The sequence below is a fragment of the Podarcis pityusensis genome, assembly GCF_964106645.2.
Source record: "Podarcis pityusensis genome assembly, chromosome: 7".
NCBI classification, from domain to species: domain Eukaryota; kingdom Metazoa; phylum Chordata; class Lepidosauria; order Squamata; family Lacertidae; genus Podarcis; species Podarcis pityusensis.
This window is the reverse complement of record NC_138031.1, coordinates 79,577,314-79,593,452: the sequence shown is the minus strand read 5'-3', so window position 1 is coordinate 79,593,452 and position 16,139 is coordinate 79,577,314. Positions and strand designations below refer to the sequence as shown.

Genomic DNA, 16,139 nt, shown 5'->3' with positions numbered 1-16,139 from the left:
AGAAGCATATGCTTAATCCTCTCCTATTTAAATAAATTAGGCTGATGAGTACTTAATTTTGTTTGGATTTTCCAATAACATAGTTTGTTAAAAAAAAAGAGTTGCAATTGGTTTCGATTGTTTTGAAAGGGGAAAACATTGTGACAGCATCAACTAGTTTTCTTAAAAGAGTCATTACTGTATTATTTTTAGAACACAAACTATAACTAGATATCGATAAATTATGTCTTTGCTTTGTAAAACTGTTAATACTCAAATACATTTTCATCCACCCCGCCTCTTTTTCTAGTCATTTGAGTGCTCTATCAAGAAGAAAAAGAAAGTTAATCAGATGTAATCCAAGTAAATCTCTGAAACTGTGTTAATATTTATTACATTTTCTGCTGATTATTTCCAATCAGGTACAATTCAACCATTCTGATTAGCTTTCTCTGCAATAACAGCTTGATTGTCTTTGCATGTGTTATTCATGCTGAAATTCAGTTCTGTAAGTTAATACTGAAATTTCGGTATTATAAGTAGCAATTATATTTACATAAGATAATCGAGTATAGTACATTGGCTTAGATATATTGACCTTTCATGAAGGTGGAGACAGGGAGCATTCATAGGCTGCACACATTCTGATTTTTCACACCAACAAGAGTGGGTGGGGAGAAAGAGGGATGGAGGAAATTGACAGAAGGCTTTCCTGAATGGCAAGTCATGCCACCTGCATGGTTTTTAAAATGGAGGCAGCCGCCAGGCAGAATTATTTCACATGACTGCTATGTTTATTTATCGGAAATCGGCCCCAGTACCGCAAGGCTAAAACTGGAACTTTCTTAATTCTTCAAGTCAAGAGAAGGATACAATGTACATCACAACAATAAATATATATATCAGTAAAGAAATGTGCAGTTCATCCAACCTACCGTATTTTTCGCTCCATAAGACACACTTTTTTCCTCCTAAAAATAAGGGGAAATGTGAGTGCGTCTTATGGAGCGAATGGCGCTGCTCAGAGGGAGAGCTGCGCATAGCCCCTTGAGCGAAGTGCCTCTCCTGCGAAGCGGGAGAAGGAACATAAGGGGCTCCTTCTGTTCCTCCTCCCGCCTCGCTGAAGGGGCGCTGCGCAGCTCTCCCTCTCTGTGCAAAGCAGGAGGAGGAACGGAGCCCCGCTTGCTGTCCTAGCTTCTTCCCGCTGCCCAGGAGAGGCTGCGCATGGCTATTCCAGAAGCCAGGACAGCAAGAAGCTATCCCAGAAGCCAGATCCCTCTTGCTGTTCTGGCTTCTGGGATTCAGAATATTTTTTTTTCTTGTTTTCCTCCTCCAAAAACTAGATGCGCCTTATGGCTTGGTGCGTCTTATAGAGTGAAAAATACAGCATTTTATGTGAGAGAAGACTGAAGTTTATGGAAGATGAAACAGAAAGCCAAAACTAGATAGCCAGATGTACTGAAATTAAGACAACAGCTGCATTGACTTGAGGGGTATAGAGCTAGGTTGTCAGTATATTCATTTTCCTCATGCCCATCACCCTTCTCCAATCTGCGCCAGAGGGTTGGGGGTACCCCTATAACAGATGGGGTGAGGTCCAAGGGGGGGAGGATAGAGGAGGGCATTCTGTGGAGCTAACAGAAATCATTTGTGCTGATGGAATTACTTAAGTAAGTGCTATGTTGAATACAGCCCATCATTTAAAGCTCATTCATAAAACATGACATTTCACCCTTCGTTTCAGTTAGAACTCTCAAGGCAGCTTGCAGTTCTAAAAAAATAATAATAACTTATTCAAAATACATTGATAAGAAATAAATAAAAGAAATACTGGCTTTCTGCTGTGCTGAAATGAAAACTTACACCATGTTTTTCTTACGGAGCAAATATCTGGGACCTTAATAAATCTCTTGATAAGAAGTACCCTACCTTCCCTTTTTGCGATTATTGTTAGAACATTTAAATACTGGTTTCAGGCATCCTGTCTTTGAAAGACCAGGCTACCTAAAATGTGTCCCTTTGAGCAAACGAAAGCTGGGTCTTAATGAAAAGGCTCAATTCCATTCCAAAGACTTCTACACCAAATGCAATGTTATGGTTGTTCCTTAAAGAGTTCTTCTTAGCTGCATTGTTTTGTTGCCCAACCTTTTCGGAGACTTGAACTAAATTTTTAGAACCACTCCTTAAGGGGAAGCAAACTGGTCAGATATGCAGACAATTTACGTCTTGTTGGCTTCTCATACTACAGCAACTTCTCTGGTCATGGCAAGATTTATTTTGCCAGCTACAGACCTCGAGCCAATTTTTTTACTCATTCATAATGTGATAAAAAAGGTTTAATGTTATTGTGAATATTATTTTTGCAACCATAGTTAACTGCTTGCCTTCTGTTGTAACCCAGAGTTAAAACACTGAAGACTTCACTACTGCGTAATAATTTTTTGCACTGCGTCCCGGTGCACTCACTGGACTGCATTGAGCAGCAAATAACTGCAAATGAATTAAAAATGCAATAAAGTAAAATAGAATGTTTTGCACAGATGCAGTCCTTAGGGAGATTCCTGACACAGTTCATACAAATTTCAGGACTCTATTGAGGCTTCTTCCCGCCATTGTTACAAATATTCAGCACGACATATTTCATTTATGTTAAAAGTATGCCATAAGAACTTAACATGGCCTCTAAAATCTTTCCCATCCCAGGCCCTAAATTTTACGGTAAAGGCAGATAATGCTAGCAGACATGTCCTAGCTACACAAAATAACATTGTCTCTAGACTAATGCAAAATGACCAGAGCATCAACTAAAATTAGCTGTTAAAACGAAATAGCCAGCATGCGAGAGAGAAAACTGCTTGCAGCTGCTCTGCTGCTTCCTGGTCTTTTTCATAATCCTGTGGTACACTGAGCTAAGAGAAGGTTTGGCATGGGGTGTTGTCTGAACCTTTGCCCATGGTTAAGCTCCCCCCTTGCTAACCATGATCTGTAGCCAAGGTTTCTTCTCTTCATTTAAAAAAAAAAAATCTATTTACAAATTGATGTCATTAGCTTGGTTAATTCACATTAAGTATTTAAGTGTTTGACAACTGAGCCAGTCCTGAAAGTACTAATCTAATCTACCGCATTTTTTGCTCTATAAGACGCACATTTTCCCCTTCAAAAATTAAGGGGAAATGTGTGTGCGTCTTATGGAGCGAATGCAGGCTCCTTGGCTTCAGCGATAGCAACGCGAAGTGCAGAGGGAGAGCTCCCCCCGCGCTCCGGAGGCTTCGCATTGCTTTCGCTGAAGCTGCCTGAAGCCCCTGGAGTGCAGTGCGAACTCCCGCTGCGCTCTGGGGGCTTCAGGCGGCTATCCGCAAGTCTTCCAAGCACAGCAGGAGTTCCCGCTGCGCTCCGAAGGCTTGAGGATAGCCGCCTGAAGCCTGGAGAGCGAGAGGGGTCGGTGCACACCGATCCCTCTTGCTCTCCAGGCTTCGCTTCGCTGGAGAGGCGCTGCACAGTTTTCCCTCTCTGCGCAGCGCCCCTTCAGTGAAGCGGGTGGAGAAATGGAAGGGGCTCCATTTCTCCTGCCACTTCGCTGAAGGGGCACTGAGCAGAGAGGGGGAGATTTTTTTTTTCCTGCTCTCCCCCTCCTATAGTCCGGTGCGTCCTATAGAGCGAAGAATACGGTAATCTGCATTTCAGGTCTGTGAAAAGTTTCTGTCTCTAGAAAGAAATAGGAAAAGTTCTGGGCCGGGCAATATCCCATCAGCTCTTACCATTGAACACACTGCTTGAGGAGATTTTGTAGTCTATGACACCTGGAGGCTACTATATAGCCTAGCCATCCTCTAGAATGTCTAGAACATTTAGGGATGCTTAACATTTGCCTTTTGGTGCAAAAACAATGGAAAGTGGTAGAGAGCTAGGAGGTTGCTTTCTAAGTAGCAGAAACAGGATACACATATTAATTAGATCAAATTCTGCAAGCGCCATAAACCTCACAAAATGGAGCTTTGGAACTTTCTGCAGGCCTGAAGCTATTAGTTATAGCCAATATCCAATCAGTTTGCAGTTCCAAAGTTCAGCAAGACTTTAAAAGGACAGCAATCAAGGTTAGGAACTACATTCTGCAAAGTGTCCTGGAATCCAGTTGACTGTGAATTTCTAGGAGGAAGCAGTCCTAAATAGCCTACCACCCAGATATGGCTATGAGAGGGCCCTGGCCAGTTTCTTTGCAGCACCAGTGAAAATCAAATATTTTTCTTCATGGTAATGAAAGTAATTACATTTATCATATCCCCTATCACATTTTTTCAAGCAGATAAATACTCTTATCATCTCATTGTGGAGGCAAAGAATCATATACAATTTGGTGTTGAAGAAGTAAGTCTGGTAAGCTCAGTAACATATTTTGAGTCCTGCCAGGGAGTCTGTTGTGCAGTGAAGACACCTTCCAAATATAATTTGAGAAATCCTACACCATGAAAGCATCCACCATGTTGGATAAGTGAGCCCCTACAAAGCCAGCTGATTACAAAATATCTTACCAGAAATGTATGGACACAAAGTCTGTATGTTGTTTTAATATTGTATCGTAATAAGATGGGTGAGACAGTTCAACACACAATACATCAAACCTTCACTTTACCACTTGAAAACAATCTGATTCAGTTAGGACTTCCAAATGAGTGTAACGTCTTCCACCCAGAACAACAGGAGCGTCACATCTACAGTACAATTTCAGTATACTGTGTTTCAGTAAACTCCAAATCAACGGCTTGACCTTCATGATAGCGTGATTGCTCTATGCAGGGAAGTAGTGCTGAAGGAATGGGTTTCTGTGCAGTCAGTTTGAAACGGGACCCAAAACCCCCCTTTTCTTCTTTCTCCAAAGGAGCATTTCTAAAATGCATTAACTTGAGCTGTTGAGCAAATGCATAACAAGAACACAGCTGTATAAACAAAGCTCTCTCCTTTATCAGTCACGGCAATGGATGACCTTGGCTGTTCCAGGGGAGTAGGGATGACATGTCTGGGTCTTATCTTAACACACTCTGATGCACAGACCTAGTCCAGTGCCAGAGTGTGTTCTTGGAGTTGGTGACCTCTTGCTCCAAGATAAGAGTATAGGAACAGGAATACCCTTTTATGGTCAGAAGTACAGGAAGGAAAACCCTTTTATGATTAAGAGTACCCAGGCAGGAACATCTGTGATGTCAACCTGCATGTACAAGCTGATGTGGCTGGATTCTCCTTGGTTATTCATATGTTGTCTTTTTTGAGAACAAGTCAGGTTAAAAGTTCAGTAAAGTGATATAACATGTCACAGAAATTATTGCTTCTGCATTTTCAGAAGCACACTTCACTTGACAACTAGAATAAAAGCATGAGAACAAGAGCAGCTGAGGATAACCAAGGCTCAACATATAGCCAAGTAATTAGGTTGATGTCAAGAATATTTAGTTTCAGATGACTTATATATTGCCACAATAAATCTATTCGTCTTTAAGGTACCACCAGACTCCTCGTTGTTTTTGCTTCAACAGACTAACATGGTCACCCCTGTGGGAATGAATATACTACACTACAGCATCTTACATTGCAGATTTTGTATGTAATACACATCTGTTAGAGAGAATGTATATGGATCATTTGGCAGGAGCAGAAGGGGAGAAAGCCCCACATATTGGCTGATTTTGTTTTCACCTGAAATCCATGACTGAATTCAAGTGCAAACAACCTCATAAGGACAGAACTACAGTTGCACCTTGTTTTGCGACCAGGATCCGTTCCGGAGCCCCAGCCGCTAGTTGATAAGGACGTAGGGCAAAGTGCCGCGTCTGCGCATGTGCGCAGAATGGTTTGTGCTTCTGCGCATGCGCAAAGCGCAATTTAGCGCTTCTGTGCATGCATGAGCAGCAAACCCGGAAGTAACCTGTTCCAGTAGTTCCGGGTTTGCCGTGGACGTTCGCCAGAATGGACGCTGGACGAGGCAGACGTTCGTACTGTGTTTTAGAAAATGCAGCACAAATTCTGAAAGCATCTCTGTAGCAACATGGAAACTCATTTTTTTAAGAAAAAAAGAAAAGATAAAAGTTTAGTTTCTCTTACAAAACATTTTCCAATGACCCTAAGTTCAGACCCTGCAGTGAGCTATCAGTTAAGAATCCCAATTCTTTATTCATTAGTGTCTAGGCTAGTGTTTCCTTTGGTAAGCGCAGAGAAACATAAAATGGTGTCCCATTGAGGCAATGATCACTGTTTGGCTTAGTATGTCGTCTCAACCTCAGCTTGTGGTTTAGCTCTCCCAGACAAACTAAGATCTGTAAAGCATAGGGCAAATCTTTGTTACAAATCATGGACTGCCTACAGAAAGCTAAGCCATGAGCCCAGTTTCATATAATAGAATCATGAACCCAAAGCATGGCTTAATCCAGCATGACAACAAAGCAATCCAAGGGCAGCAAACAGGCCACAATCTCCTTTCTGGGATACTGTGCATGTTTTCTCACTTGTGCTAAGTCATGCTTTGGCCTAGTATTAGGTAGACACTAGATCAGAGTGGGGCAGGTGTGCAGGTGGGATTAGGGAGAAAAGTAATAGCTGATTTTTAAATTTTCCTTCTGGAAATGTTCCATTTGTGTTGCTAATCCTATCTACTTTCTTGCTTCTAAGAAAGCATTGAATTTTAGTTGGCATTTATTAACTTCAGAATAGGAGTGCTAAGTGCATAATATATTTTGCTGCTGGCTTAAAGCCTGTTAGTAAGAAATCCAATATTTTCAGCTATGGATGACAATACTAAAAGAATCTAAATAACTATAATTGAATTTAAAAGCAGTGAGCAGCAGAGATGCAAGGGCAATAAAAATTAAATAACTGAAAGTTGCCAGAATGTAAGTAATTTCATAATTGGGCCTATTTTAAAGCATTTTATATGGATTTGTCCCTTGGGCTGTGTATAAAGTTGGGGCTTTGGATGAGAGGTGCTCTATACAATTTTGGAAAACAAATAAAAAGAATAAACATGCAATGAAAATGGTAATTCCATTCACAGCACATCTTAAAATGTAAAGCACTTGTTAAAGTGCATTTGTTTTAGCCACGGTGGTGTTAAAATTCATTTATTTTTACTTCCAACAAAACCAAAACTCTCTCCCTTTCACCTTATTCCCCTCCTTTCCCCCAACAAAATCTGAGCCCACAATATCATTGGAAGATAAAATACAGTATACAGTAGACCTGCAACTTGCACGCATTAAACTTGTGTGCATTCAGCTTTATTCAGCTGGTAACATTTAAAAAAAAAATTAAAAGAGAGCAGAAAGTGGTCGGGCGTCCGTGGGGATAACTTTAGCAATCGCACTCACCCTTGTACCCAATGTGTTTTAACTATACAGTCATACCTTGGAAGCCAAATGGAATCCATTCCGAAAGTCCGTTCGACTTCCAAAACGTTTGATAACCAAGGCGCGGCTTCCAATTAGTTGCAGGAGCTTCCTGCAGCCAATCGGAAGTTGTGCTGGACGTTTGGCTTCCGAAATTCGTTTGAAAACCGGAGCACTCACTTCCGGTTTTCAATCGTTCAGGAGCCGAAATGTTTGGCAACTAAGCCGTTCAAGATCCAAGGTATGACTGTACGTGATTTTGGCTTTAGCTGCTATCCTCTGAACATAACCCAGTGTAAACTGTGGGTATGCTGTACAGTAATCTATGTGAAGCTATGAGTTGGACCTCTTTTTCTTTTCAGCCATATGATGCTAAAAGTCAGAGTGACATCTCCACAGAGGTAACTCGCAAATATTCAGTGTCTTCACTGATCTAAGCTAAGAAGATGATGGACCTGGCAAAATGGAAACCAAGTGCCTGTTCATTCATCTCACTCTTAAAAAAGAATCAAGAAAAGGGTAAATTTGGAGAATAGGGCAAGAAGAACACAGTTTAAAGGAAACATCAAGGAGCAGCACTATGTGACAAAGGGTGGTATCTAACAGTTCTGCTACTGCAAGGACTTCTAGCTGTGCTATGAAACTTCCCTGCCCTCTACTTTTCCTGCAGACCCCCTAAATCTTTTCTGGGTGGTTGGGGGAAGCCCCAGAGCAGTTTTAGGAGTCATGTGGGGAAAGAAGGCAGTGGAATTCCACTGTGCCGTTAAAAGTGCTTGCACTAATAGAACTATTTTGTTGGTTTAATAGTCTTTATAAAAGAATACTGATTTAATGTGCTTCGATTCAGTTAAGATACAGTATACCACTGACTTGAATCCAAAGAACTGCGCACGGAATTCTGTGCATGCAACAGAGCTTTGGGGCTCCCTTCCTGCCACAACCCCCACACCCCTCCATAGTATGGGGGGCCTTCAGCCACAGAGGAACTCAGCAGAAACTAGCATCCCTCCTCCCCCTGAATATCAGCAAGCAGAAGTGATATCTGTTCACAAGGGGCACTTGGAATACAAATTAAAATGCAGTAATTGCTAATCCTTATGAAAGACATAACTTTGGGCCACCTTAAAAAAGCAGTAGAATCAAGTAGTACAGCTTTTCCTGGACTGTATTGCTTCAGATTACACTGCACACACATATTTGTACTTGTGTGTGTGAATAAGGGAGTTCGAATTGCACACACAAAAGGCGGCACATGGGAATAAATCTATGTTGCACTTTTATAGAATAAGAATAATAATATTTTTTATTTATACCCAGCCTCTCTGGGCGGCTTCCAACAGAATATTAAAATACAATAGTCTATTAATCATTAAAAGCTTCCCTAAACAGGGCTGCCTTCAGATGTCTTCTAAAAGTCTGGTAGTTGTTTTTCTCTTTGACATCTGGTGGGAGGGTGTTCCACAGGAAGGGCGCCACCACCGAGAAGGCCCTCTGCCTGGTTCCCTGTAACTTGGCTTCTTGCAGCGAGAGAACTGCCAGAAGGCCCTCGGTACTGGACCTCAGTGTCTGGGTAGAACGATGGGGGTGGAGACGCTCCTTCAGAATCAAAGAATTGTAGAGTTGGAAGGGACCTTGCATGTGATCTAGTCCAACCCCAGCAATGCAGGAATCTCAGCTAAAGCATCCATGACAGATGGCCATCCAATCTGCTTGAAAATCTCCAAGGAAGGAAGGAGAGTTCACTGCCTCTTGGTGGAGTCTGTTCCACTGTCGAACAGCTCTTACTTTCAGAAGGCTTAGTCAGCATCTCCTTTCTTGTAATTGGCACCTGTTATGCAAGTTTTCCATGTGAACTTTCAAAGGGGAGAATTCAATCATACAGTCTTCTCAACTGCAACTTATACATGCTAATTGTATAAAACGACAATGCAGCAAATAGTTTTGCCAAACTGGCTGTAGCCATCGTTGCCTAACTTAAAGACAGACTGATTTTGAATGAACTATACAGGAAGTTAGAACACTATGCAGCTCACTCCATCTTTTCCTGATGGGCAACTTCTGTCGAGCATGCATGAAAATATTCCTGGTGCAGGCTTTTGAAGATGGTAGCCTAAAGCCATAATCCAGGGAGGTTCAGCTAAGGGCTTGAGCTTGCTCGGCAGGGCTTCAACTATTTTGGTCTTTGAGCAGCAGAATCCCTGTGCATCACAAACTGTTGTCGAATTCTCTGCAGATATAATGCAAATGTTTTGGAATCTGAAAAAGGTATTTACCATATAGAATTGGGGGCTTCTGTTCTTTAAACAAACAAACAAAAAACCCAGAGAAGGGAAAAACCTTGGTGCTTGTTATTCCTGTGGCTTCCTGGATTGTGGCCTAAATCTTGAAATGCATTTGAAATCAATGAGCTTAACAACCCACTTAGAAAAAGTCTCTAAAGTGTTTTATTTAGAAGCCACACACAATAGAGATTTGAAAGGGCAAAAAAGGGCCCACAGCATTGGCATTTGCCAAGAATCAAAGCCTGCAGACACTGGTTTGCTACAAACAGCCATAACTAGAAAACAAAGAACAGAAATATTGATGAGAACAGAAATATTTTATGTGTCCCATAACTCTCCTCTACTTCTCCATTACAAATAAAAGATAAAGTTCCACATATGACTGTAACCAGTATTATAGATTATATTTTGCTGTCTTTGCATAAAATTAGATCTGATAGTTATTTATGTAAGGTCTAGGGACGCAGGTGGCGCTGTGGGTTAAACCACAGAGCCTAGGACTTGCCGATCAGAAGGTCGGCGGTTCGAATCCCCACGACGGGGTGAGCTCCCGTTGCTCAGTCCCTGCTTCTGCCAACCTAGCAGTTTGAAAGCACGTCAAAGTGCAAGTAGATCAATAGGTACCGCTCTGGCGGGAAGGTAAACGGCGTTTCCGTGCGCTGCTCTGGTTCACCAGAAGTGGCTTGGTCCTGCTGGCCACATGACCCGGAAGCTGTACGCCGGCTCCCTCGGCCAATAAAGCAAGATGAGCGCCGCAACCCCAAAATCGGTCACGACTGGATCTAACGGTCAGGGGTCCCTTTACCTTATTATGTAAGGTCTACGTTTTTAAAATGCATCAATACAAAAGGTAGCCATTCCCACCAGATCAGGACACATATCCTAGATACCAGGTCTGAGGAAGATATGAACAACCTGAGAGGGAGGAATGAATATAGAAATCTGCCTTACACCAAATCAGAAAATTGATCCATCTGGCTCAGTACTGGCAGCAGTTGATTGGCAGCAGCACTCCAGGGTTTAAGGCAGGGTTATTTCACAGCCCTACCTGGGATTGAACTTGTGACCTTCTGCATGCAAGACAGATGCTCTACCATTGAGCTGTGGCCCTTCCCCAAGGGAAGATGTGAACCCCAGTTAAATTGCCAGGAAAAACCAATAGCATGCAGGTATGTGGAAACCTCAGCAATGCTTTTAACTCAATAGCAATGTTGGATGCAGGATTACAACTGGTTGGAAAGTCATATTTCAACAGAGGACCACTACTCAAGGAAGTGAAGTTATTGGCCTGGTTTGCATGCCACATTAAACCATAATTAAAATAGAGTTACGTGTGAACACAGGCCTTTTGCTCCTCCCACCCGACTTCTACACTGCTGGGAAACAGTCTGGTTTACTGTGACATGTGAACCCAGGGCTTGTGGTTTGTTCCTCTCCAAACAAACCATGAGCTGTGCATGAGTGTGAACTAGCATGCTTTGTGCTTCCACTAAGCTCCAGTTCATTCTAACCATGGCTCAATGTTATGAGTGATCCTGGTCACTGTCCAGCACCCTGCCTTTGTGATACTTATCTTTTTGCCATACGAACTTCACATTCATCAATTATTAAAAAAAACACACACTAGCACAAGATATATTTGTAATGCTGAGGATGTATTTAAAGTGCCGTATTTTTCGCTCTATAAGACGCACCAGACCATAAGACGCACCTAGTTTTTGTAGGAGGAAAACAAGAAAAAAAATATTCTGAATGCCAGAAGCCAGAACAGCAAGAGGGATCGCTGCGCAGCGAAAGCAGCGATCCCTCTTGCTGTTCTGGCTTCTGTGATAGCTGCGCAGCCTGTATTCACTCCATAAGACGCACACACATTTCCCCTTCCTTTTTAGGAGGGAAAAAGTGAGTCTTATAGAGCAAAAAATACGGTAATCGACTCCTCTGCTGCCCTTCACTCCCAGTCGCCTGCTCACTGGATGAAGTTGCACGGATTATCTAGCCAAAATCATGGGGAGGTAGCAATCTAACCGAGGTGTCTCATTCAACCTGTTTGTGAGAACAAGATTAAAGGCTTCACCCTGAATTAAGTAAATTTGCAATCTCAGTTTTGTTATTCATCTACCTGATTCCACTTACAAATCACTACGCATAAAACATATTGACGTGATTACACTAAAATGTCACTCGTTCATAATATTTTTACTGCTTATACACCAGATCTTATACACACCTGTTCTTTTCTTGTGCAAACACTGAAGTTGATTTGCACCCAAATTCAGATACATAACAGGAATTTTAAAGCAAGTGACAGTAATTTTAACCCACAGGCCTGTGCAGGTGTTTTTTTTTTTTTTAACCCACTTGGTCAAACACAACCCCACCCATCAACCACGGATGGTGATCTGTCAGGCACTTTTGCTGCTGCTCCATTCCATGGCAAGAATGTGGGGAATAGGATTATTAAATTGTTGGGTTTTGTGCTTCGCAAGTTGTACCCACTGTTGTACCCGCAGGTTGTACTCACTGTAGACCCACAGTAGAAAACCATCAGTACCACATACTACAGCTATTGGTTCAGAGCACCTCTAAATACTTAGTTTATGGCACGAACTCTACAATTCTACTATGACATTTCAACGAAAGAGTAAAAATGCTACAGACTTTTGTTGAATGGATGGAAGACTGAAGTGATAATATTGATTCTATGGGTGTAGCCGACTAAGTCGTACTCAGACTATGACTAACTTAAGTCCGTTCAGTAAGGCGGGTCTACTCTGAGTATGACTTACTTGGATACCACCCAATGTCCCTGGGAGGCTAAGGGAAGAAGAGAGAATTCAGCATAAGAACATATCCAATGCTTAAGTTATCAGAACTCACCTTAGGCACCCAGTGGCATTGCGCAGCACCTGTGATGAATGAAGCTGTATTTTGTGGTCATCCTGGAGTGGGGAGTTTTCCCATCCTGAATGAGGAATGATCACTGCATTGGTCAACACTGCAAGGGCATCCTGGATAATTGGCATTTTTAGTGCATCACAAGATGACAGATTCCAGAGAACTCCTAAAAGCAATTATCAATCAAATAAACAATTGTTGACATTACTTAACAGAAAGAAATGCTACCACACACAAGTAAATCAACACAATCATCCTAAGAACATAAAAGGAACCAGGTGCTTCCAGAAAGCCCACAAGCAGGCCATGTAAACAACAGGCCCACCTCTGCTGTTTGCTCCCCACCCACCAGGAACAGTGGAGGTTCCATTAATGTACTGTGGCTATAACCCCCCCCCCCGAATCATCATTAGAATGTAGCTTGTTGTATTCAATGACCTATTGTTCTGCCACAGAAACTGAGGGGAGTGCAGCCAGCGGTCTCCCATTCAGGCAAGGGTACTGCGCTGTATACTGTTTGAGGAGGCTCAACTAATGGAAAATGTGCAGGTGCTACAATAACTTGAACAAGCAGAGGACACAGAGCTTCTTGACGGCACATGATAGTGCAGATTTTTTTTGCAGGGGTGGACTCTGCTATGGGAAGGGCCAGAACAGGCCACAACAGACCCAAATCCTGCTTACACTGCTTTTGCTATTCCTTTTGCCAACTACTTTTGTAGCTTAATTAATTAATTTTAATTCAATTCATTCTTTTGCTGCCTTTACACCCAGGGAGTGTTCAAGGTGCCTTAGAACTATAAATTCTGCAATCTCACGTTATCACATGCAAAACAGGGAATAACAATAACGATAAAAGAACACTTAAAGAATATATTTCACACTTAGAAGAATCGGGCAAGGCTGTGAAATGTATTTTGCTACAGGTTATTGTCAAACAGTTGTATTTAGGATCACCAGCTGAGGGAGACTTAAGCAGGAAAGACTCCCTCTGGAGTAATTCTGCTGATGTCATCTTTTCACAGAAATGATGGAGGTCGCCCTTTCTCAAAGAATTAAGATCACACACAACCCTAGGCAGGGGGAAAAACCATGCACACCCTCAGAAACAGAATTCCAAATTTAAAATGTCAGTTCCAGCTCTCTGTATCTGTTTATCTTTGGAAGAGAGTTCGGGCAAGTTTACTATTCAGTTGCCAATGCCAAAAACATGCACATGATAAGTAAGGAGTGCATAAGAATATGTTCCTCATATTCAACTACAAAATTGTGTGCTATAATACTGAAAGTTTGCTTTTAAAAAAGCCACAAGGAAGCAAGCAAGCAAACCAACAAACCAACAGACCAACAAACCAACATACATGTTTATCTTAGGGTTTTCCAAGTGTTTCAGCATGGAAATTTGTTTACAGGGAGGTGTTTTGCATTCTTAAGTAAACAAAGGTGAACTTTTAAAATTTACAATTTGTCTAGATGAATTCTAATAGAAGCTTGGTCGTGAATATGGACTTAACAGAAGTCCTGTATCTTTAAATACAGTTTACTTGAATCCAACTTTTCAGAGATGCCTTATACGAAGTCAGATCAATGGTCTATCCAGGCCTGTATGGTCTATTCGGATTGGTGGGGGTTCTCAAGGGTTTCTGACACAGTATTCTTTCCCAGCTATTAACCTGGAGATGATTTTGAATGCAGAACATGTGCTCAGCACATGTGTGTACTGAGAGCTAAAATACAAAGATCCTTTTCTTCATGCAGAACGTGTCCCTGAAACCAGGTCCTGCATTCACCAAGGGCAGCTTAAGCCCCCATTCCAAGTCATGCTCTTCCAACTTATTTTTTCCTCATATAAGTGAATACTATCTAGGGAGGAAAATAACATGCTGCACTTAAACGCAGCACTATGTGGTAGTAGTGAGCCTTTCCGCCATTCCTGATGCAAGATGGCCCATTCTTCCCCCAACAAGACGTTGTTCTTTTTCTCTCATATATACACTTCTCAGGTGGGTCTGCTGCAATAAATAGGCTCTCCTTCCAAAACACCTTGCTCACCATAATGATAGTAATTTCATAGTAATGTCTATGAAAGCAGTAACAGAACATATTGTGGTACCTCCACCCTAAGGATTTGTGTGAGCTCATCTGCCCGATTTGCCACTGCAGCCTCCCGTGCCGTAGTCGGATCATGTTTTCTGACCACCGACGGCATTGTAGTTGCTTACATGCTGCCGGTGCTTACGAACAAGTAATGAAACATCTAATGGAGCTATCAGAATTTAAAACAATTCCTCTTACACACTGTGTTCTTTCCATATGAAAGCCTTTAGGCCTTAAAAGTTTGAGGCTACTATAAATAGCTGTGCCACCGTTGATGTTGCAGTAAAAATTACACATCTGTGTTTATGCACTTCAGTAACTAAGCTAATGTCAAGGGCACTTTTGCAGAAACTTATTAAGTTGATTAAGTGATTAAGAATCCGGCATAGGAGATACCCTCCATTCAACCATAATTCTGTTTAAGCGAATCTGAATAACCATCCTACACTAAATGTCAAAATACTTTACGAAAAGGCACTCGGCAAATGGGACTGATGAAAACATTACATCATCTTAACTGCACAAATACCCTCCTTGAGGAATATGCTGCATTTATATTCCCCACCCCCACCCTGGTGACCTTTCTTTTCATTCTGAGAGTTTTAACTGAATGAACAATCGGTTTGGATAAGGAAATGCGGCTGTAGCAGTGTGCAGAAATTTCAGCCACATTTGCAATTACTACAAATGAACTCAGAACTAGGAATTTGGCAAATTCAGCCTCCCTGCCCCCAGTTATGAACTGGGCCCAAGTCTCTTCGAAGTCAGGCCTTAGTCCTAACGTGGTCTTGCTCTTATTGCTCCCTGCCAGTTTCCCCACCCCTTCGAAGCTAAACCCCTTGAGGAGATTTGAAGGAGATGGCTCACTGATAGGGCCAAGAGAGCCTTTGAAGATCTCTGGTCCACCGTAAATGGAGAAACGCTTTACCATCCCTACTGGGTCTCATGGGATTTGTATTTTCCTATGGCTCCCAATTCAACGGATTTTGATTGGAAGGATGTGAAAGAAATGGGCATTGGGGGGGAGCAATACTTTCACATTTTGTTTTCCCCTGACATCTCAGAAGATGCATAGGTAGTACTGAATTTTTCACTGAGAAAGCAGAGAAATGAAGAGGGAAAACTTTCCAAGGCGACATTTTCTTCTGCCATGCTCATTTACAATACCTCACAGTTAAAAGCAGTGGCAGTTTCCTCGTTATGTGACAAGAAGTACTACTAGCTGTGTCTCGTATTTAAATTTAGAACACAGTAGTAGGTCATGAGAGAAAGATGATGCCCATTCCCTTTCCTCTATAGCAAGCATGGCCAAACTTGGCTCTCCAGCTGTTTTGGGACTACAACTCCCATGAACCCCAGCTAACAGGACCAGTGGTCAGGGATGATGGGAATTGTAGTCCCAAAACAGCTGGAGGGCCAAGTTTGGCCATGCCTGCTCTATAGTGTGCTTCTCAAAAAAGTAAAGGAGTTGGCAAACCACACATCACTGATTGCTTCTCTTTACTCACCAAAATAT

The 16,139-nt window shown here is 42.0% G+C and overlaps 1 protein-coding gene across 6 annotated transcripts in view; it reads right to left on the bottom strand.

The window, feature by feature from the left end:
• LOC308481901 (catenin delta-2) overlaps positions 1-16,139 on the bottom strand; it is a 221,982-nt gene that overhangs the window by 84,339 nt on the left and 121,504 nt on the right. For all 6 annotated transcript variants that reach the window (XM_081014726.1, XM_081014729.1, XM_081014728.1 and 3 more), the window contains one exon: positions 12,509-12,692. In XM_081014726.1, the coding sequence (XP_080870852.1) occupies positions 12,509-12,692 (184 nt within the window). The remainder of the gene's footprint in view (positions 1-12,508; positions 12,693-16,139) is intronic.